The sequence below is a fragment of the Lonchura striata genome, chromosome 9 (genome assembly GCF_046129695.1).
Source record: "Lonchura striata isolate bLonStr1 chromosome 9, bLonStr1.mat, whole genome shotgun sequence".
Classification (NCBI taxonomy): Eukaryota; Metazoa; Chordata; class Aves; order Passeriformes; family Estrildidae; genus Lonchura; species Lonchura striata.
The window spans coordinates 7,630,984-7,653,178 of NC_134611.1; the positions used below are offsets into that span (position 1 = coordinate 7,630,984).

The 22,195-nt window shown below is 41.3% G+C and overlaps 1 protein-coding gene across 2 annotated transcripts; it reads left to right on the forward strand.

The window, feature by feature from the left end:
• Positions 1-33: 33 nt before the first annotated feature.
• OMA1 (OMA1 zinc metallopeptidase) lies at positions 34-20,996 on the forward strand. 2 transcript variants are annotated; one of them, XM_021542229.3, is made up of 9 exons: positions 34-205; positions 945-1,485; positions 1,866-2,094; positions 2,552-2,725; positions 2,810-2,917; positions 4,087-4,215; positions 11,654-11,728; positions 13,349-13,498; positions 19,596-20,996. In XM_021542229.3, exons 2-9 carry the CDS (start codon positions 965-967, stop codon positions 19,812-19,814), a joined length of 1,605 nt encoding a protein of 534 aa, XP_021397904.1. In that variant the 5' UTR covers positions 34-205; positions 945-964; the 3' UTR covers positions 19,815-20,996. The 2 variants fall into 2 exon arrangements, with proteins under 2 accessions (XP_021397904.1, XP_077641457.1); XM_077785331.1 differs by lacking the exon at positions 2,552-2,725.
• Positions 20,997-22,195: the final 1,199 nt, after the last annotated feature.

A 22,195-nucleotide genomic window follows, 5' to 3' on the forward strand; every position in this document is an offset into this window, starting at 1 on the left:
CCGCTGAGGGGAACGGGCCCCGCGCCCCGCGCCGCCACAAAATGGCGGCCGCCGCCTGAGGGGAGCGGCGGCGGCGGGAGCGGCCCCGCCTGAGGGAAGGGACGCGGCACCCCGGCGGCGCCCGGCCCGCCTCCCGCTCTGCACCCCGGCTCCGTACCGACCCCGGCTCCGCGGCCCGGCCCCTCCGCCGCCGCCTCCCGCGGTGGTGAGTAGGGAACCGCGCTGGAGGAGGTGGTTCACGGCCGCCGGGACGCGCGGCCGGAGCTGCCCCCCGCCTCCCCGCCCGCCATTACCCGCCTCAGAGTGACTGCCTCACTCATCCCCCTCTCGCGGCTCCTCGCTCAGCCCATGTCGCGATAATCGCGGTTACACCCGAGGGTGGGGGGCTCGGGGAGGAGCAGAGGCCGCGGTTGCAGCCTGAGGGTGAAAGTGACGGCGGCGGGACCCCTCGGGCCGGAGGGTCTGGGTCTGTTCCGTGCCAAGGCATTCCCACGTCCGTGACAAACGCTCCCGGCTGGCGCAGACTTGGTTTGTTTCTAGGCCAAGGAACAAGGTGAAGGACGAGCAATGTGCTCGCAGATCTGTTTTTCCTCATGTATAGGAATGGCACTGAGGGGCAGGAGCCCCGCGCGGAAAGGTGATGACCCACAAGGGACACCTACAGTCACTCTGATCTGCTGGTGATAAAAGTGAAACGAGAAAAATAAATCACACCTTGTTGTATTTTCAGTAATGCAAGATACCGATATCTTTCACAGTCGGAAGCAGATGGGTATCTTAGAACTGGAACCGGATGCAGTTGTGACTGTGACCTTTTATTGTGCAATGCAGATGTTGGCAAACTAATACATAATATCCGTTCAGGGGAAAATGATAACAAAGCAGAGTTTCTTGTTTTAATACCAGTCTGCAGGTTGTTTTTTTTTTATCTTTTTTTTTTTCAGGGTAACCAACCAAAGAAGTTATGAATATCATCCGTGGTCTAAAGCTGTCAGGCAGAAACTGCATTTTGTCTCATTTGGCTTCTTGGTGCAAGCAGGGGAAGCACGATAATCTCTCTAGGTCTTACACAGGACGGTGCCAAAGTCAGGGTGACAGAAATAGATGCCAAAGGTTGGATTTGAGTGGAAATACTATAAACTGTTTTTTGACTGGAAACCCTGACTCCTACAGAAACTTGGTTGGTAAAGGACTGAGATGTCTTTTGGATGTCCCACATACCAGTGGACAGGAAGTGTGCAGGAATGCAAACCACAGTTTGGGAAGGTTTTTCTCCCACTCTTCTCAGCCACTGGGGGAGAAGATCCCATCCCTCCTCATCAGTCAGGAGAGATCTGATCAGCAGCCCCTATGTCACTTTCCTGCTTGGAACATTCAGATCAACAGGTCTTTTCACGCATCACCATCACTTCAGGCTGCACCAGTTCCTCTTTTCTGGATTATTGTGAAGCCAGCTCAGAAATTATTTGCCATCATTCTTGGCAGGTAAAATACTGTGTTACTTTCCTCTCAGTGCAAGACCTACCATGCAAAGTGTGAGTGTGGGGAGTGATGGCAGGTGTGTTTGTAGTGTTGTTTCATTGACAGTTTGCTCAACAAGAGGTGGTTTCTTTTCCATTATCAGAGGTGTTAGATGTATTTTTTGCTCTTTTCCTTCTTATTTACATGTGGTAGAGGGAGGTGATCTAAGACACTCAGGGGCATTCCTTCTTTTCCTGTGGGAGGGGAGAAATGCAGTGGAATGGAAGCCAATTAAAGTGTAACCCCCCCCATAAGCTCCTACATGAGATGAGGCTGTAATAGAGAATACAGTAACAAATTCCTTTTCAAATATATCCTAAATTAACACTGTTTTTATCTTACAGGAGCATAAGAAATTGGTGGAAGGCACTTCCTCCTAATAAACGGGAACTCTTCAAAGCAAGTGCAAGAAAAAACAAATGGAAGATCCTGCTGGGTGTCAGCAGCTTGGGAGTTGTATTCGTCATGTTTTATTTTACCCACTTGGAGGAGACACCCATCACTGGGCGTGCTCGACTGTTGGTGTTTGGCAAAGAGCATTTTAGGGAGCTGTCGCAGATGGAATATGATATGGTAAGATTTTAGACAAGAAATTGAAAGTACTCAAAAATTGTTGCTTTTATAGTGATGAGATAGTCCTGTTAATGAAATGGGAAAACAGACCTTGTAGAGTCCTTGATGAGTTCTAAACTTTATGCTCAGAACCCTGCAGAATCCCTTCATGTTACCTTTTCTATCCCCATCCTTTTTTAGAATTCCCTTTCCAGGAGAAACACATAATGGTTAAAAAGCATATAACATGCATGCAGCAAATATTCTTAACTATTTCTTGTCCATTGAACTAATCCCTGTAATTTTGAATTCTGTGATTTCCTGTTGTAAAGTTAAACGTGATAAGCCATATCCAAATGTATCCATACTCCTGTCTGTCAGAGACATGAGATAAGAATAGAACAGGATATTTTCAAATTACATGTTTTGTATATATTTTGTCCACCTTAAAAATTAGGACCAATGAATTTTTTTTCAGTGGATGGAGCAATTCAAAAGTCAGATGTTACCTGAGACAGATGCACGCTACCAGGTTGTGGAGAGAGTTGTTGGGCATTTGTCTGAAAGCAACAAGGACATCCCCCAAGTCTCAGCTCTCCAGTGGGTTATCCACGTGGTGGATGAACCAGGTGTAAATGCTTTTGTGCTTCCAGTAAGTTGTACACCACACACAAAAAAAATATTGAAATAGCACTTGATATATCTCCCACTTAATTTTTATTCTCTTTGTTTACAGAATGGTCAAGTGTTTGTTTTTACTGGGTTACTGGATGCAGTTTCTGATGTTCATCAGCTGTCATTTATTTTAGGACATGAAATAGCTCATGCTGTGCTGGAACATGCAGTAAGTCTTCAAAGAAAGCTGTCTGATATTTTTAAATTATTAATTCTAATTACTCTAGTTATGATTTTCCCTATCATTACCAACCAAGTTTTCAGTGTGACTCTATCTAATTAATGCAAAATTGAGTCTGAAATGAGTAGCCTGCTACAGTAGATCCTTATTATTTGCGTAGCACTTAATAACTGTCAGAAGACCTGTTAACACAAAGGCTGCCAGGGCTTTATTCACAGTTGTTCAGGTAAATTATGACTCACTTTCAAGAGTCATTTAGAGCTTGGTCTTCAGATCCTTCTCTTATAGCACAGACACAAAGAACTGGAGGTACTCAGCAGCTCTGTTACTTTTATAATTGTTAATACCTGCAGAAGTGTATCTTACAATACTTGGTTATTGTTATTATTGGAGCACACAGTTTTAGAATGTCAAATTCTAGAATACCCAGAGCGTGGTTCTTGCATGATTTTGGGTGAGCAACACATTGTGGTTCACATAATGATTTCTCAGGCTCAGTTCAGCCAACCAACCCTTTAAAATTCTAAAAAATATTTCTGATAATAAAGAAGAACTTATTTTGTTTGTATGGAATCTGTGTCACCCAGCTGGCACAGAGATCCTGTTTGTAAATGCTCTGACCAATGTCAAATACAGCTCTGGAAAACAGAATAACCTCTTGGATTCTAAATTTAAAGGAAAGCAGCAGGAAATAAAAGATAAATACATTCTGTGTACTGTCCCCTTATGCCATTAGTGATCCTGTTTCAGTGATGTGTTTTCTCAAATTAATGTAAAGAGCAGTCTTTGAGGTGTTTTGTAGATTTTTTTATTCACACTGAGGTGTTTCCTGGTGTTTCACTGAAGAACTTTTTCTGTTTGTTGCCTCCATCCTACCTCAACCTTTGAATCTCTCAGAGAGTTTGATAGGCAGAATGTATTTGTTCCTGCTGTATGCAGCTTATGCGAATTCTGGCCTGAAAGTACCTTGTATCCAACTGGATTTTTTGTTTATTTGTTTGTTTTGATACAAGCAGGGAATGTTGTGCTTGCCCTCTTCCTGTGGCTCCAAGGAAAAAAAAAAAATCAGTGACTTTTAAAGTGTTTCCAAATTCTGTTAATGTTCTGAAGAAATGTCAGACAGTAAGGAATGAAAATGGGACAATTTCTGTTTACAGGCAGAGAAAGCCAGCCTGGTTCACTTCTTGGATTTTCTCTCACTCATCTTTCTCACTATGATTTGGGCAATCTGTCCTCGTGATAGTTTGGCAGTTGTTGGCCAGTGGATTCAGAGCAAGTTGCAGGAGGTAAGACTGATGTTTTCTATTGTCCTTCCTCATTTCCTTGGAAAGATAATGTTAATCTTTTGCTACACTAAATAGTCAATCTAGGGAGAAAGGCAAAAGGAGAAATGTAACAAAAATTAATATTTGAGTCTGTTATGAAATACGTTTTTATAAATCTGATTCTGCTTTAGTTGATGCTGATTTTCATTTGTCATGTTGAAGAACTTTAAGCTTCCCTAAATGACTGGATTTAGTTGCACAGACTGCAGGAACATGCTTGCCAATTAAGACAGGTGATTGTCTTTGAGAAAGGTAACCTGCTCTTTAAAGCTGTATATAGTAAAATGGCATGTTTTTATAGTAGTTGTTAAATTCTTCCTAAATCAAATAAAATATATGGAATTCTTTAAATATATTGTTAGTGGTAAGAATGGTTTCCAAGATTAAAAAATTGAGAATCTAAACACCCTTATATAAACCATGCTATAGTACAAGTTACTAAAATAATCTTTTCAGCCAGCAAATATTTCAGCAAAGTAAAATTCAGAGGCTTTCCGGTGCCAGTTGTCTTCAGCAGTTTAATTCACTCTTTGGACAATTATTGATCCATTTTTTTTAAAGTATATTTTTAAATAGAAATTTGCTTAGAACATAAAACTGGAATCTGAATTGAAGTGAAAGATCTCTTTGGTTTCTTTGACTTGATGCTTTTCCTGAGATTTCCCCTAGTTCCTCAAAAACATGAAATTAAACATAACCAATCTGTTTTGGTAGTTCTTATGCTAATGGGTAGATGTGTGGATTCTGAACATAAATTATCTCTTAAGGGCTTGGATATTTGCACAAGTAGCTAAGAAACCAATACATTGATGAATTCTAGCCAGCATTTTGAAGAGCTGAATTTGGCAAAAACAAAGTGTGAATGAATCTTGAGACTACTCATAATTTAGACAGCAAAATTCAACTCCCTGTCAGCATCTCTTCTGCTCTCCACAGAGAATGGGTACTTTGGCATCATAGGATGGAGTTGTGCTTTAGGTTGGAAAGGAAATCTGGGTTTAAGCTCCGAGTCCTGTGCAAAGGAAACATTATCTATGGGATACTGTCCTGGCTTAAAAGGCTGATCAAACTCCAATAATGTTGGAGTGATAAATACTTGCAAAACTTTAATCCCATAGACAAAAGAAGCTGAATAGGAAACTTAGTTTTTGTAGTCACCCAGGAGTGCAGTGTGTGTTTTCCTCCTTCAGTATTTGTCTGTTGTGCTTACATGAAAGTGAACCTTTCTGCACATTTTCTCAGGATGTTTCTCGTCCTCTTCTTCCATAACTGTATTTTGCTTTTCAAAGCTTTAGCATCCCATTCTGTGAAAGGGTTATTTAAACCATGCTGTGGTACTTGCTTCTGTTTCAATATTTGTTTTTCTCTTATGTCCTTAGAGGCTTGACTTTCTGACCTGGTGACTATTGTGTATTTTTTATTATTGACTCTTAAGTGTTTCCCAGTGATTCTTTTTAGGCCTTTGGGCATGTGAGCACCAGTTCTGCCTTTTGTTGCCTTCAGGGGAAGGCAAGGCGACCTGGTTTCAAGGAACAGCACGGCGGCCCAGTCTCCCCTGGGCCACTCGGGCCAACGACACACGCAGGCACCAGTGTGGTGGACGGTCGAAAGCATTTATTATCTTATCTCATGGGTTTAAATAGTCTTGGGGGACTCTGCTACGTCAGGGGGGGTTGGTAGGGTCTCTAGGGTTAGTCAGGAGTGGAAAACTACTGGGTTAGGTGTGGTTACATTCTCTGGGGTAATGGATAACATGTTGCAGGGTGAGAGGGGGAAGGGGTCTTTCTTTCCGTCACATCCCGAAATCTTCCGTTCGCCTGTCCCTATCTACTACATCTCCCCCCTCCTTTTCATAAGTAACATGAGGTAGTTGTAGATATAGGCACTGGAGTGAGGTATAAACTTGTAACTTGGTAAGGAAAAAAGGGTTTTTGGTAAACCTGAGTAAATCTCGCAAGGTGAGTTTTGAAGGCTTTTTGCAGCTGACTGTGTTCGCACTTTTTGGTTTACAGCATTTGTTGCTGGCCTACAAACAGAATGTTTGCCCGTTCTAGACGGGCCTGAACAAATGAGACTAGCTTGTTCAGCAGGCATGGTCCTATGGTAACAGCTAAAAGCAGTATTGCCAGTGGACCTACCAGGGCAGAAATTAAAGTGGTGAGCCAAGGTGATTGATTGAACCAGGATTCGAACCAGCTCTGCTGGGTTTCCTTGTCTCTCTTTCTCTGAGCCAGTCTATTTCGGAGTTCTGCCATAGAGTCTTTAACGACTCCTGTATGATCTGCATAAAAGCAGCATTCCTCTTTCAAAGCTGCACACAGTCCTCCTTGTTGCATGAACAAGAGGTCCAGTCCTCGCCTATTCTGTAAAACTACTTCTGAAAGCGAAGAGACTGATTTCTTTAGATAGGAGATGGATTTTTCGATCCTCTGCAGGTCTTCATTGATGGTCATTTGCAGCTGAGAGAGTCCGTGCTGTTGGGTTGCGATGGCTGAGACACCTGTGGCTGTAGCAGCTGCTCCCAGGCCGAGCAGCATTGCGATAGTTATACCTGTGATTATTTCTCTTTTGTGGAGTCTGTCAGGTTCTTCGAAAAGGTGGTACACTTCTTCATCTGAGTGGTATAGGACCCTAGGAACAATCAGAACTTGGACACAGAAGTCAATAGAGTCATTAAATTTGGCAAGGAACACACAAGGACTCACTCCGGATCGCTGGCAAACCCACATCCCAGATGCGGATGGGACTACTCACTTACTGGTTTTTCTGTTGGGCTTGACAACTTTAGTGCAGAAGTTGCCTTTCTGCTTTGCTAAAGTTGCATTACCAAAACATTTGCCTTGTCCTGTGATTTGACTCAGGGTGATTCCTCTGCGGGGAGTGTCCCATCTGCACTGCTGGGGGGCACTGGCTGTGGAGTAACTGAAGGGGGTGTCTAAAGCAATGCCTTCGTAGAAAGGGGGTTTAACATCATAACAAAGCCAACAGGAGTTAGTCAGGTTCGGTTTGGTTTCGTTTAGGGTTAGAAAGGTAGTTTCTAGTATATAAACACAGGGGTGTTCCACGGGCTGGTGGAGGGTTCTATGTGACCCTTTTGCAGCTCGAGGTCGACCAGTTCTAGCAAGGCTGCCATTCGAGGCTTTGACAGGGGCCACTGCTCGACCCATACGGGGTCTGGTGATTTCCAAGTCAGTTTGATTGGCAGCAGTGGGTGTACGGCAGTGGCCCTTATTATAAATTTGTAATCCTGACTCTTAACATAGCAAGGATGTCCCTTCCTATCAGGGGTGGAGAGTTTTGCAAAATGTAGGGGTGGATTGCTACTGTTTGTTCTGGTCCCTTTTTTGTATGAAGCGTTATGGCTACTAATTGGGTGCTTTTCCAAGCTCGGGACGGCCCTCCCGCTCCGTTCACTGGGGGGACTTCTTTGCATTGCCAGTGTCGGGGCCACAGTGCTTGGGGAAAAATCGAGCAGTCTGCTCCTGTGTCTGCCCAAAACTGAAGCCCTATGACATGGGGGTCCTGACTGCCATAAAGGCAGCACGTCCCCCACACCTTCGGTGGCTCCTTCCCTATTTTCATGGCCAGGGCCACCCAGGGGTCCCGTTCTGGGGCGTCCCCTGCTGACCCTGCGGCACAGGCGCTGTTTGCGGCGGTAGTGGGTACGAAGGTACCGCAGGCTGTGTTGCGAAATTCGCTGGCGAGGGTACGAAGCTGGCTGCCTCCTGTGGGGGTATGGGGTATAAGGGCGCCCCGCCCCACTGGGGGTTGGCATAGATGGGCTGCCTTGCATTTGCAGCGGGAGGAGGCTGGGTGCAGCCCGCACGCCCCCTCCCTCTCCCGTTTCCCTGGGGCCGGGACCTGCATTCCTTGGCCAGATGCCCCTTCCTCCCGCAGCCCCAAACAGGCTCCTCTCGGGCGTGCTTGGGGTGGAGGCGCCGCGGCGGGCTGCCATGCCAGCTGGGGACAGCTCAGCGCAGGCTATTTTTATTTCTCCCCAGTCGGTAAACTGGGCTGGTTTGTATTGTGGCTGCTTTTCGGTGCGGCTTAAAGCTTTACTTGGTTTTGTTTTAAATTGCATTGGCTCTATTCTCTTCGTCTCAGAGTCCCAGCCGGCTCCCGGCAGCTCTTCCGAGCTGCCGGAGCTGCTGCCGGACTCCGAGTCGGAAGTCGAGTGCCAGCGCACTTCCGGGGCTCGGTGCCGTTTTGTGCGGCTCCGACCCCGCTCCTCCCCCCGGGGGTGGCGCCGCTGCCGCCCCCCGGGCTCGCCCTGCCTCCTGCAGGGGTGGGTTTCTCCCTTATATGGTGGCAGCGTCAGGCGCGGCTGCCGATCGGCTCCGAGCCCTCTGCCGCTCTCCTCCTCTTTCTCCCGCACACGCGCATTAGCGAAACTCCGCGCCTCTGGGCTCTTCGCGCCGAGACTGCCCGCGCCCCGCCCCTCCCCTTGGCTGCCGGCGCCATTTTCAAAGGCGTATGGAGGCGGCGTGGGCAGCATCTCCTCCCGAGCCGCGGCTTCCGCGGCTCTGGCTTCCCCCGCCAGTCTCTGCCAACAGAGCTCTGCGCGCTGCTGCACCTCCGGTACCGGGTCACCGACCGGCGGTGGCGGGGCGGATGGGGAAGCCGCGGATTTTTGGGAGGTTTCCGCGGGGGGTCCCGGGCCCCGGCCCGGGGAGGGGGGCAACGCGCCGGGCCCCCCCGGATCCCCGCTCTCGGGCGGGTCACCCTCAGGGGCGGTTTGCGTTGCCGCTCCTACCCCTAGCTTGGGTGTAACCAATAAACACGTACGCGCTGCGCTCCATGTCTCCTGCTCTTCTATTGCTCTGCGCAGGGCTTTCTCTACTTTTCCCCACGCCTTAAGGCATTTGCCGCTGCCTGAGGATTTCGTGTCCTCGGCCAGCGCGGCTGTGCATTTTTCCCATATCTCCGGATGCAAAACATCCACAGGGCGTTCAATTGCCCCAAGCTCAAGCAGCCTTGCTATAGCAAGATAAAAGTCTTTGAGCTTACACTCAATTCCCCATTGCTTATGAACCTCACTTACGACCCTGGCGATGGCATCCATGATGATCGCGGGTCCTGGGACGTCTCCCTTGCCGAGAACACGGTTCCACCGGTCTGGCCGCTGCTCTTGTCCAGGCGACACCCGCTGCCCGAGCGAATTATTCCCGGGCTTCGGCACCAGTTATGTTGCCTTCAGGGGAAGGCAAGGCGACCTGGTTTCAAGGAACAGCACGGCGGCCCAGTCTCCCCTGGGCCACTCGGGCCAACGACACACGCAGGCACCAGTGTGGTGGACGGTCGAAAGCATTTATTATCTTATCTCATGGGTTTAAATAGTCTTGGGGGACTCTGCTACGTCAGGGGGGGTTGGTAGGGTCTCTAGGGTTAGTCAGGAGTGGAAAACTACTGGGTTAGGTGTGGTTACATTCTCTGGGGTAATGGATAACATGTTGCAGGGTGAGAGGGGGAAGGGGTCTTTCTTTCCGTCACATCCCGAAATCTTCCGTTCGCCTGTCCCTATCTACTACAGCCTTTCCCCCAAAGATAATGGATTTTCTTTCCTTAATAAATTGTTGACTTTTCTTATTACATTTATTTGGGATTGTTCCTTAAGCATGTATTTCTGGACTAAAGAATATTGCCTTTGTTATAGAGCAGCAGTTATTTATATGGGAACTAAAGCCTAGGAATTATTCTTGGAATAAGACCAAGCATGACTCTGAGTTTTACTCATGCCCCACACACCAGTATATACAGATGCAGTACTTCATATTCCTTTCTTGTCCACCTCACACCATAGGATTTGTATTTCTTGTGGAACCTGGTGATTTTGGGCAATCAACGTCCCTGGAACTCCCTTTTCTTCAATATGTACAGGCAGCTCTGATAATTAAACTGAAAAATCAGATTCATCTTTTTTTATGTCCAATTTCTGACAAGGATTTTAGATCAGAGTTTGAAGTTCTAATTTTTCACTAGCATATTCACAAAAGATTTTTTAAACAATTCCATTTTTCAGTAGCTGATGAATACCACTGTATGCTTAGATACCTCAGGGCTTTTTTGTAGGTTACAAATTTCATCTCTGTCTAAAAAATGTTTAATAATTAATCAAATAGTTTATATGGCTAACTAGGAAATGGTGCTTCAGGAATATATGACAGACTAGCCAGGAGTTTCTTTGCTGTTTAGTGAATATATGTGTACCAACAGACCTGGAACACTTTTCAGGGCAATAAAAACATGTATTCCACTTCAAGGAATTACTTTATCATCAGAGGATTTAAAAAATATACTTATAATTGCAATGTTTAACGTCTGTATGGAAACTAAAAATTTAGAAAGTGACCTCATCTCTGCTTACTTCTAAACCAGCATGTTTGTCTTTTAAAGCCAGCTTTGGTTGGCTTCTCTTTTTGACTTGGGAAAGCAGCAAAAAGTTAGAGTTACCTTTATGTACTCAAGGGAATGGAGCACTTCCTTGGTGCTCTTCATTTCAAACTGGTTTGTTGTTTGATTTTTTGGTGTTTTTTCCCCGAAACTTCTAAGGAGGACAAATTTCTATAGCCAGATAAAGAGCTGATAGAACCTTTTTGAGCTGATGGACCTTTCTCTCTTCTCTAACCTTGCACATTTGCCATTGTTCAGTTCACATTTCCTAATGGATGATTAAACCAGGATGTTGTGACAGGTTCCTTATCTCTTCAGGAGCAGGCTGTTTAAACAAGTCCTGATTTGCATTTGCTAAAACATGGGAGACTAGGGTAAGGCTGCCCAAATCTACATGAATTACATTTGAGAAAACCACCACTGCCTCTTAGGGTGTGTTAATGCTCTAGAAAAATGGGAGAGGAGTTTGGTCAGCTTTATGTCTTCTAGTTTGATTTCTCAAGGGCAATTTGCAGCTTGTGTTAGGGACAGTCATGGCAAAGGAGTGATTTCTGCATGCAAATATTTATGGCTACGTTCCTTACCGTGGGCAGTTTGCCATATGAAGTAGATGATACCACGCTTAAAGGCATCATAAAAGTTTAGGGAGCCACTGGATTTTTTTATATACAGTTGCTACAAGAAAATCTTGATGTCAATAGAAGAGTGAAGTGAAAATATTCTGGTAAAAAGTTGGTATTTAGCTCTCAGTTGCTGCAAAATGGGATTGGCTGCTGATAGTGTCCGTGAAAATATAACTAACTTGAATTAATTTCAACTGAATACAGGATCAATGAGTTACACATAATGGAATTGGAGACTGCATTAAGAAAAGTAATACTAATCACATGCAATGTGAGCATGATAGATAAACCCCACTTCTTATGAGAAGGTGAAAAGGCAGCTATGAGGCTCCATCTCTGTACACACTCCAGACCCAGGAACAGAGCTCTGATGTGTTTCTTTGCAGTACATGTTTGATAGACCCTACAGCAGAACCCTGGAGGCTGAAGCTGATAAAGTGGGACTTCAGTTTGCTGCAAAGGTAACTACAACTGATTGGTTTTATTAGCAATAAAAATAAAATTAGCGAAAAAATAAGTACCAGACATTTTTCAGTTTCTGTTACAATCAGAGGGAGTTTCCTTCTTCATATGGAGGTAAACTGTAAGTTTTTGAAGATATGTAGTTTTATGAAGTGGTGGGAAATAAAATATTTTTTATGGAAAGACAAAGTCAATGTGTAATAACATTGAAGTGTGTAAAGTTGTGCATTATCTGCACAGTCTCCTTTCTGTGTAGTTTGTTGCTATTAGAAGAAAACCCCATGTATTTGTAAAGAGGAGAACTATAAGTAGGGATCTTCCATAAGTAGGATTTAATTATATGTAAATATTTAAAGATTTCTGTAAAATACAGCCATAACAACAAAACAGCTTTGCTAAAGTAAGGCAAAAATTTGGTCATAAGCTACTCAGCATTTTTTCATAGTTTATTTTTTTCAATGACTTTTTTTTTTTTCCCCCGGGGAATTGAATTCTATGTTAAAGGAACTGAACCAACTCTTTGATTTCTGGCTAAGTGCCATAGACTTATGTGTGAGATATCAGTGAGAGCAGCACCATCTAGTGTTAATATTTCATTAGCAAAATTTCCTTTTAATACTTATTAATGATTCTTTAAGGAAGGGTTTTTAAAATTAACTTTGATTGTGAGATTAAAATTGCATTTGTAATTTGAAGTTGTCAAGAATAATACAATCCATTAAAAAATGTAATTGCTGTGTTTGTGCTCACTGCTTTCTAATACCAAAAAAGTAGGGCCATATCAGAAAGAAATAAGTGAAGTGACATATGAGCATTTCTCTGCTTGTGCAGATAACCTTTTTATGATAATAATTTAAATAAATTAATTCAAAGGATAAAGCACCATATCTATTCCTGGATGAGGGAATGGAAAGAAATAATTTTCTTATCTTCTGATTACTTGTCCCTCTTTTTTTCTTACCAAATAAAGGCCAGTGTAAGAAATCTTGTTTATTTTTCTTCTATACTTAAATGTAAAAATAGAGCAGTCTGTGGTGATATACAAAAGCAATTCTAGATGTTACTATTCTATGACTTTCTGTAGTTCTTTAAGAGAGTCAGGAATTCTACAAAATTACTGTTTTATTGTGTCATGGATTCCACAGATCACCCATGAAAGGCTGTGTAATCAATTACTGAAAGCATTTCCAGTTACTGTTTAGGTATATTTAAGTATGAACTATTATCACCTTGTATTTTTGATTCTCCACTTCTTCCTGTAACTTTGCCTAAAACTGTGGAGATTATTAATTTGTTATAGTAAGTATAACTTGAATTTGCAGCTGAGTTTTTTTTTAAAGAACAAGTACATGCCTGAAATTGTAAACCTTTTCTTCCTCTTGAATTTTCTCAATTTTTTTAAGGCACAGGTGTTAAAAGGAATAGATCCAGTGTCTGCATGAGTTTTTTTATCACTTTTAGATATTTTGGAACAGCTTTTTACTGTCAGATATAAGGACCATCTAAACAGTCATTAGAAACTTAAAATTTAAACTGTATTCTATAATTCAATATCAGTTAGACTGTGCATTTATTACTTTAAATATGCAGAGGTGTTTCCATTTCCCTCCTGTTCTCAGGCCTGTGTGGATGTCAGAGCCAGCAGCGTCTTTTGGCAGCAGATGGAATTGGCAGAAACCATCCAGGGGCAGCCTAAGCTGCCAGAGTGGCTCTCCACACACCCTTCCCATGAAAACAGAGCTGAGCACCTGGACCGCCTCATCCCAGAGGTGAGCAGGGCTCAGGGAGTGGCTTTCCCTCTTAGGAAACTTGCCAGAAGTGGTTTGGTATTAATTGATTAATCAGCTGCTTTGCTATTGATTCACAGTTTATTCTCATAGCACCATGCTTACCTTTCTCTTTATCCTTACAGAAATTCTCCATTGCAAAGCTTTCAACCTTGAAGGTTTTATTAAATGAGGGAAAAGTAAGATAGCACAGATAAAATGTAATTATATTCCAAGTGGTTTGGGTTTTTTTTCTGATTTCTGATCAAAGTGTAATTTTTTTTTATTTTGAACAACCTTTTGAGTATCACAGGTCTCATCCACTCTTTCTATTTTTTTTTGCCATTCTGGAAAGGCAGTTTTTGAGTTGGATCCCTAAATTTTCTTGGCTTCTCTTGCTTTTGTAGCAAACAAAAAAAATAAAATAGAGTGTTAAAGCATTCCACTGAGACACTGTTTTTCAGCAAGCTGAACTGTGTTTGGAAATGCTCTTTTTTATCACCAACTATTCTCTTTTTTTTTTTTTAACTCTCTGTCACTTTAAGTCTTTCTCAGTTCCAAACTGTAAAGACACTTGAAGATTTATTGGCAGAGGGAGCACTAAAATGCTGAGGTGTTTGCTGACTTCAAAGGAGAAAAAAAAGAGTTTCATGAATCCTTTGAGAATGAATACAGTAAATATTCTAAATGATGGCATAAATCAAAGTCAGCATTAGGCATAGGAGGCTGGAGAGTGGCTAGACTGGGTATTTCAAATTAATATACACGAAGTTTGTACTTTGCAAAAGCAGGCTGGGAGAATGTTTTTGATGGATTTTCAAACACATTTGAGCAGCTGAATAGAAAATTATTTTTGTTGTGGAGCCTCAGTTTTAGCTAGATTGAACATAAAGGGTTCAGAATCATTTATTTTTATAGAGTTGTTGACTGGCTTATAAAGAGGTAATGAAATAAATTACTTCTTATGTTCTACCCCAAGCCTGAGCAAATAAGTTAAATAACTGAGCAACTGTGTAGAACTGTTATTTCTGTCTCATCTCTCATAGTTTAGCAAGTGATCAGCCCTCACCTTTTTACAGCTACTCTCAACTTCCAAGAGCAGTGAAGGCTGGGAAGATCTTCCAAAAGATAATTGAGGGGAGTTGTTTTTATTTGCCTTTTACCTTAAACATTCTTTGGAGTAGGATGAGAAAACAGGAGCTGAAGGCTTCCTGTTTTTAGCACGTTCACCAGATAAGTGAGGTTGGCACTACAAAACTGGAATAAAGATGAAAGAAAATGCGTAGAGAAGGATTCTTGTCTGAAGTATTGACTCCCCTTCTTGTGGGAGCTGCTGCCTTCAGGCTGCATTTCAGGCATGGAAAGGGAATCCCAAGATTTTGTTGTTGCTCAGTATCAGCCCCTTTTTATTTCATTGTTCACATTCTTTGAGCTTTTTAGAACAGAATGTTTACCATTAATACAATTAATTTTTTATTCATACCATTGTTCTATTAATACAATTTATTTGTATTAATTGTCATTAGATACTCAGAGCCCAGGAGAGAAGCCAGGTTATCAAAAAAGACCTTTTTATGTCTAGTACCTCTCTGTGAAGAAACTGGTACTTTTTAAGACTCAGTGCCAGATCCATCATGACTATTATTGGGTGTCGTGTGCTGCTGGTTTTGGAGCTGAAATGTTTTTCAGGACAATACATCTCTTATTAGACCAGCTACTATAGCTGGGACAAAGAGGGAGAAGATTTTGAACTTCTCTAATCTTTCTCTACAGACTTTTAAGCAGGCTCACAATAAGATGCAATCATATAAAGTGAGAATTTTTCTTCAGGTAATGAAATGTCACATCTCAATGAGGTGACTGAACAGTCTCAGGAAGTGTAAATTAAAGGGGAACTATCACAGGGATCCCTTTCAAGTCATTAAAAGACTGAGAGCAAATCAAATGAGTGTTAAAGATGTTACATCTGGTTTTCTGAGCAAGGTGGAAGCTACAGCCATGCTGAGGAATCAGTAAACAAGAGAGCTATAAGCAGTTAAAAAATGGTGCTGTCCTGGAAATGAAATAAAACAAAGATTTGTTGTGTTTTGAAAGTATTTTCCCCTCAGAAAGGGAGGTGTTAGGATAGAAAACCAGGGAAATAGAATATACTCCTAAATAGGAAACTGAAATCTCTTAGAATTCCTGCATGGAGGCTGGAGAGATGCATTTTATTTTCAGAAAATGAAATCTTAAAATAATTTTCTATATGGGTGAAGATGAACATTTTTCTGGAGACAGGGAGACTGTGGGAGTGTAGTGCTAGAGAGAAGCTCCAGGAATGATTCATTTTCATGTTCTCTGACTTGGGGCAGTTTCTGTTTCCAAGTGTGCTGTTCAAATGCAGCACTGTACATCAGTGGAAGCCTCAGCTAAACTGAATAAAGCAGAAGGTTATCTCCTGAGCCTTGCCTGTGATACAAAAATTCATCTTGATGTGACATTTGCTTTTTTAGCATCATGTTGTTGGCTCAGATTCCATTTTTGATTCACTGTAAGTCCAGTTTCCACTTTCTTGTGGAAATGCCATGGTGAGATAATTTAGAGACAAATAAGTTGGGATTTATCAATTGCACTGCTTGTGTTGTTTGTTAGGTCAGTTAACTTGTCAAAAAAAAGTTAATTTACTTTGGAAGCACATGTTTTTGTCAAATCCACATTGGCTACTTATTTTTTATTAATTTTTGTGTAGTTAATACTTTTTCCTCTGCTGCCTTTTGATATGGGAGATATGTTTATTTTCCTTCCTTTTCAAAAGTGGGTTGGTATATTTGCCCTTTGCTTATGGTGTGAACATTACTTCAGATAATTCCAGTACTAGAATATGTTAATTAATCCCTATCAAGGTGGAAACAAGAATAAAAAACACTGACCTGCATTTCTATCCTCCCTATAAAGTTATTAAATATTTTGTCACAGTTTTTCTTTCCTATGCCAACATCAGTGGAAGGTTGGAAGTATTAACATTATATTTAAGCTGCTTTTTTTCTCTATCCAGTAAAGTCTATCAATTCCTTTAATCATCTTTTTACTGCTATTTCATTTAAGACTGTAAGGCTTGAGACCAGCAGGTAGTCTGGTGTCTGTGACAGTGTGAAGGATTAATATTGGGAACTAAAAATTACTTATTTCTCTATTTGTCTTTGCTGGTAGCTTTACATGGAGGTGATAGGATGAGGGAGACCTGCCTAATTCTCCTGCCTTCCCTGCTCCCAAACATTGCAGGAGGTAACTATGATTGCATTAATAAAAAAAACAGCTTCAGCTTTGTAACTTACAAGCACGAGTTTGGATGATTTTTTTGGGATCTCCTGAACCAGCAAGAAGGCAGGTGGCTGCCCTCAATGGAATGTGTAGTCACAGCTGTCCTGAGCAGGGAGGTGACAAGTTAACATGGCTTTTCTTTCCATAGCTGGAGTTTTTCAGTGGCATGTGAGGTGATGATCTTGATCAGCTGCCTTCTACCCCCTTGCACAGCTTTATGTCTAGCAAAAACTCAGATAGCCACAGGGTAAAAATTTTCACCTGAAGTACTGGTTTTTATCTTTGCTGTTGGGACTTCAGTGAAACCATGGAAATAGGTCAAGCACTCTATAGCCAGGAAAACCCAGAGATACAAATTTGCTAAATTAGTTTAAAAGAGGATTATGTTGCCTTTTCCAGGATACAGCCTAAATCTTTATATTCCCATTTGCCTTGAATAACACTGCTTGACATTAATGCAATCTTGCAGTAGCTTATGGTCTAGAAGACAACAAGAGAAAACTCTTTGTTTATCATAAATGCCAGTTTAGAAATGGATTGGTCACTGAAGCAGAAGTGTTCAGCAGTACAGTTACATTTGGTGACTACATGGATGATCATGCTGTAGAAAAATAAGCTGTGAAAGCTTTAGTCATATTTTAAGAAACTTAGGCAGGAACAATATTTGCATATCTAATCCAGACTTGTGTATCCAGTAATTTGAATTTTACATTTCAGCAAGAAACAACTGGAGTAACTCTTGTTATATTTTCCAAATGTGTCTATTTCCAAAACAATTTGTTAACTTTCAATTCTGTTTATTTCTAGCCATTTACAGCAAACTCTACTGGTTCACTGTAGTAAAGTTAGACGAGAAATATGTTTTGGAACCTACTTATAAAAAAAAAATCTAGTTAAGAAGCTCTGCTCTTCTATTTTAAAATCTGCTGTAGTAAGATGTTTCCAGTGCCTCCTGTGGAAGAATATCAAAGTGATATTCTTCCACAGTGATATTCAGTATTCAAAATGATGGGTAAATGCTTATGCAGAGCTGTACTGGAATATTTGATTTGATATTTCAGACAAAGCTAGTGGATATAAAGCAGATTAAAAATTTCTGTCCTGTCTATAATGCAATGCTAGGACTGCTATGAAAACTGTGTTACTTTCTTCCTTCTCCTGAATCCATCTAGAACAAGTTAATCAGCATGTGTTTTCTGCTGACAGTCCCAAATACTGGCCAGGAGGCACCTGGCTACAACTCTGGCCATTGCTTTTCAGAAATCCATAATTGTGAAGTAGAATAAAATGCACTTTTGAACTGGTTTTTTCTATGAAAGGATTAAAAACAGAGTTGGATGTAAATCTGTCTATGGTTTATGCTGTTAATTGAGGCCAGGACAATATTGAACAAATGTGACTATCCCACAGTGACCATTGATTAATGGTAACCACCAGACTTGTTTTGGTGTTTCATTTTGCAGATCTCAAAAACGTAGTTCCCAGTGGAGATGTAGAACCCTCTAGAGTTCTACATGTAATAATTTTGCTATATGATACATAGGATCTACTTTTCTTAATTGGTTTAGATGAGTTATAGGAGGTTCCATGGATCCCAGTAGTTCTGTGTACAGCTGCTTAAAAAGCACTGATCAGTTGTTGTGTGCCAAACACAGGAGCTGCCAGTTTGTGTGGTCTAATTAAGGTAAGATCAGCTTTGTGGCAATGAACACAAGCATCCTTTAAAACAGCTGACTTTGAACAGGTTGGTATCAATTTCTCCACAGAGCCTTTGAGATGTGAGATTCATCCACTGCCATTCCTTTCTTAGATTGCCAGGCAGACAGGATGATCTGGGGGAATGTGCTTGTGCTAATGAATTTTGGTTCTCTGGGAGATTCTCTGGCTCCTTTGTGCCCCTACTTTCTTACTTGCAAAATGCAAGCAATGGCACTTACTCAGTGGGCAGGACTAACTTAAAGTCTCTTACTGCTGATCTTTTTACCCAGAGAAATTGTTACATTCTAGAGAAAATTATTTTCTTGTGACATTATTTTCTCGTAATACTTGGAAACTTGGAATACTCCAAATGCTTCTTGGAGATGAGATCACTTGTGTGACAGGAGTTTAACTAAACTGATGATTCTGGATCTCTGTGCCAAACAGTTAAAATTCCATTATGTTATTGGAGATTTTCCCTCCTTTTTTGAGTCAGATGTCTGTGTATTGTTACTTCAATAATAGAACATGTCTGAGGAAGTAAATTGTTCAGAGCCTTTTTTTTTTTTCCTTGATGCAGTCATTATCATTTACATTTGAATGTAAATATAAATAAATATATGAAGCTGAGTGCAGTGTGGGCTGTGGGCTGGATACACCCCTACATAATTAAGTGGATTCCCTGCTGGGATTTTTCTTCTTTCAGAGGCATTTTAGAATATGGATTGATTCAACATTTTTCTTCAAAGTACCCTGAAAGCACTACAAAAAGTTTAGTTTATATGTGAATGTAAATAAAAAGGTACTGATGTGGACAAACATTGGAGACCTTCCTGTGTAATTATGTTGTATCTTTTAGAGTATCCATCCTTAGAGATCATGGTGTGAAGAAATAATTTCACTCTTGTTTTTCCCATTGTTTTACCATATTGCTACATTTTGTCACAGGAATTCTTGACTTCTGTTGAGAGGTTGTTCAGTAACAATTCAGGCTCATTATTACACTAACCAGTGTGCAAATGCAAACCTGACTGGAAAGCCAAAGTCACTGACTGAAACCTTTCTTGTTTTTCCTATTTGATTTCTTATGTGTTCACAGGCTCTTAAAATAAGAGAGAGATGCAATTGCCCATCTCTTTCTGGACCAGATCCTCGCCTTATTTTCAGACTTAACATGCAGCATCTCCTGGAATCATCTAAAGGTCGAGGACCCCCAAATTCTACCAAGCAAGATCCCTCAAAACCAAAGCTGGACTTTCCTCACACTCAAAAAGTGGAAGATATGCCAGTGACTTTTGCAGTTAAACCCACGAACTGATGACAATAATTTTCACTTTTTATGGAACTGGTGGTCCCTGAAGGTCTATCTTATAACACAAAAATGTCTTTGAACCATGAAGAAGATGTAGCCACTCACATTCTCCATTTCTTTTATGTGATCTCTCACTCAAAGCAATAAGGAACCATGCCCACACAAGAAGAGCAGCGTGTTGGAGCAGAAAGTTTCTTATTCATTAAGAGTTACTAAAATAAATCACTTCTCAGGGGAAAGATAATCTCATACAATCCAGTCACACAGTGTAATTTTCAGCTTTATCAGGCTCACCTTGATCAGAGGACAGATGAGCCAGAAGCGTCCCTATAGCAGAGGGAAAAGTACAGTTTTCATCACTTAAGTTGTCTGGTTTATCTTGTCATAATTTGGGTTAGATCTACTCAGCTTCATTTGAGAAATAATGAGAAGAGCTTACTGCCTGCTCCACATACAGGGTGTTTAAAAATATTAAGCTGAGAAGCGATAATAGCTGTGGGCTAGATACACCCTCACTTAATTAGGTGGATTTACTGCTGGGATTTTGCTTCTTTCTGAGGCATTTTAGAATGTGGATTGATTTACCATTTTTCTTCAAAGTAACCTGAAAGGGTTGCACCAAGTTCAGTTTAAAAAATAGAGTGAAATAATTTTCAGGGGAGTCTTCCTTCTGGAAGAAGCACTGAAAGAATCGTGGTAGCACCAAATGCTTTACAAAGATGCCTTTTGTCTTTTTTAAATTATCAGGGTGCCTCATCAGAGGGCAGCCTTGCTGCCACAACACTTGAGTTGGATATATCCATTTGGATATAAATGATTGCTGATGTGGAGTATATTACATAGGACACAAATACAAGGTTTTTTGACTGCAAGCTTTTGCAGATGACTTTATCATGAAAGTGACTTCTTATCAGGAAACTGGCATCTAAAGCTGAGCATCCCTCCCTCCCCTTGAAGCTACACTTTTTATACCCTGGAGACAAATATGGACAATGTAGGTAAAGCTCTGCCTTTCAGGATGGGTGACCCACTGTACCCAGCATGTTAATCTCTGTTTGCACATGTTTGAATTGTCCTTGCTTTGCAGTTGATGGAAATACTGAAATGTTGATCTTGCAGGAAGATGTAGAAAGAGGTGGCAGTGAATGAAAATAAAAAAGGGAAATCCTGTTCCTTCATCTGTTAAGATGTATTTGCTTTTATGCTTTTTGTTACTCATTTGATCAAAAAAAACATCCCTTTCATGAATGGTAATGTCTTACTTGAAGAAAACATCTGAAATATTTACAGGTTATCCTATTTTGAAACATTCTTTTTCTATATGGAGAAGGGTAGACTTAATAATATTTCTTCAATTAAATCAGAATGCAAGCTTTTAAGAAGGAAAAGATAACCTATTCAGTGCTGTCAGTGACTTTAGTTGGAAAAACAGACTGTGAAACAAGTAATGCTTTCAATGACTTCAGTCAATGAAGCTGGGTCCTTTGAGAAACACCAGTGAGTCCCTTGTCTCTATTCAGAGGTAAGTTGATATCTGTGTAATGCTAATGATTCTAGGTCTGATAATATAGGTCTAGATTGGCTGCATATTGCTTACAAGCTGTTTTTAAATCTCTGCTCAATCCTGCTGGCAGGAGGCAGAAGGTCCAGCCTGACCATTATTCATCCATCCATTTTTATTCTTGGTGACAGGAGTTTTTGTAACAGATGCTCAGTGATGTGTTGCAGCATTTGGACATTGTCACCTGAAGGGAAACAGAAAAATACACCATTTAGATTTCCCTGTGGACCTCAGAGTTTATCCTGCAGCACCAAAACCCCAACGCTGCTGCCTCTCTCCTCCAGTGTCACAGCTTGTTTTGTTATCCAGGGCTGCTGCTTGACATGCAACTGGATGCTTGTGTCTGGTAGTACTAAGGAGAACAAACAAGAGTTTTCAAAGCAGTCAGGATGAAGTATGAAACTACACAAATTTCGTATTTCTGCTGTCTGTTTTAAGTGACTGAAGTACTGCAGTTGAAGGCGGGAGATGCAATTTTCAAGTTCACCAAGGGAGCTTCTTTAAAATTTGTAAGTAAATAGTCTTGTAACCATGATCATGGTGATGTGAGAGAAAAGGTTTCAAGGGAGGGGCAATTGCCAAATTGCAAATTAGACTGACAAGGGGATTATGTATTTTTTCCAACTATACTCATCTGATAAAATACACCCCTCTTTTTACAAACATATACACACAAATATAAAGTGCACACACAACACAAGAGTTAGGCCTCTACACTAGAACACTATATATCTAAATACTGTTTAAATTGTTTCAAATGCATAGTTTTACATATGAGGTGAGATGCTGAAAATTTCAGGCTTTAATTTACATTTTAATTCATCCC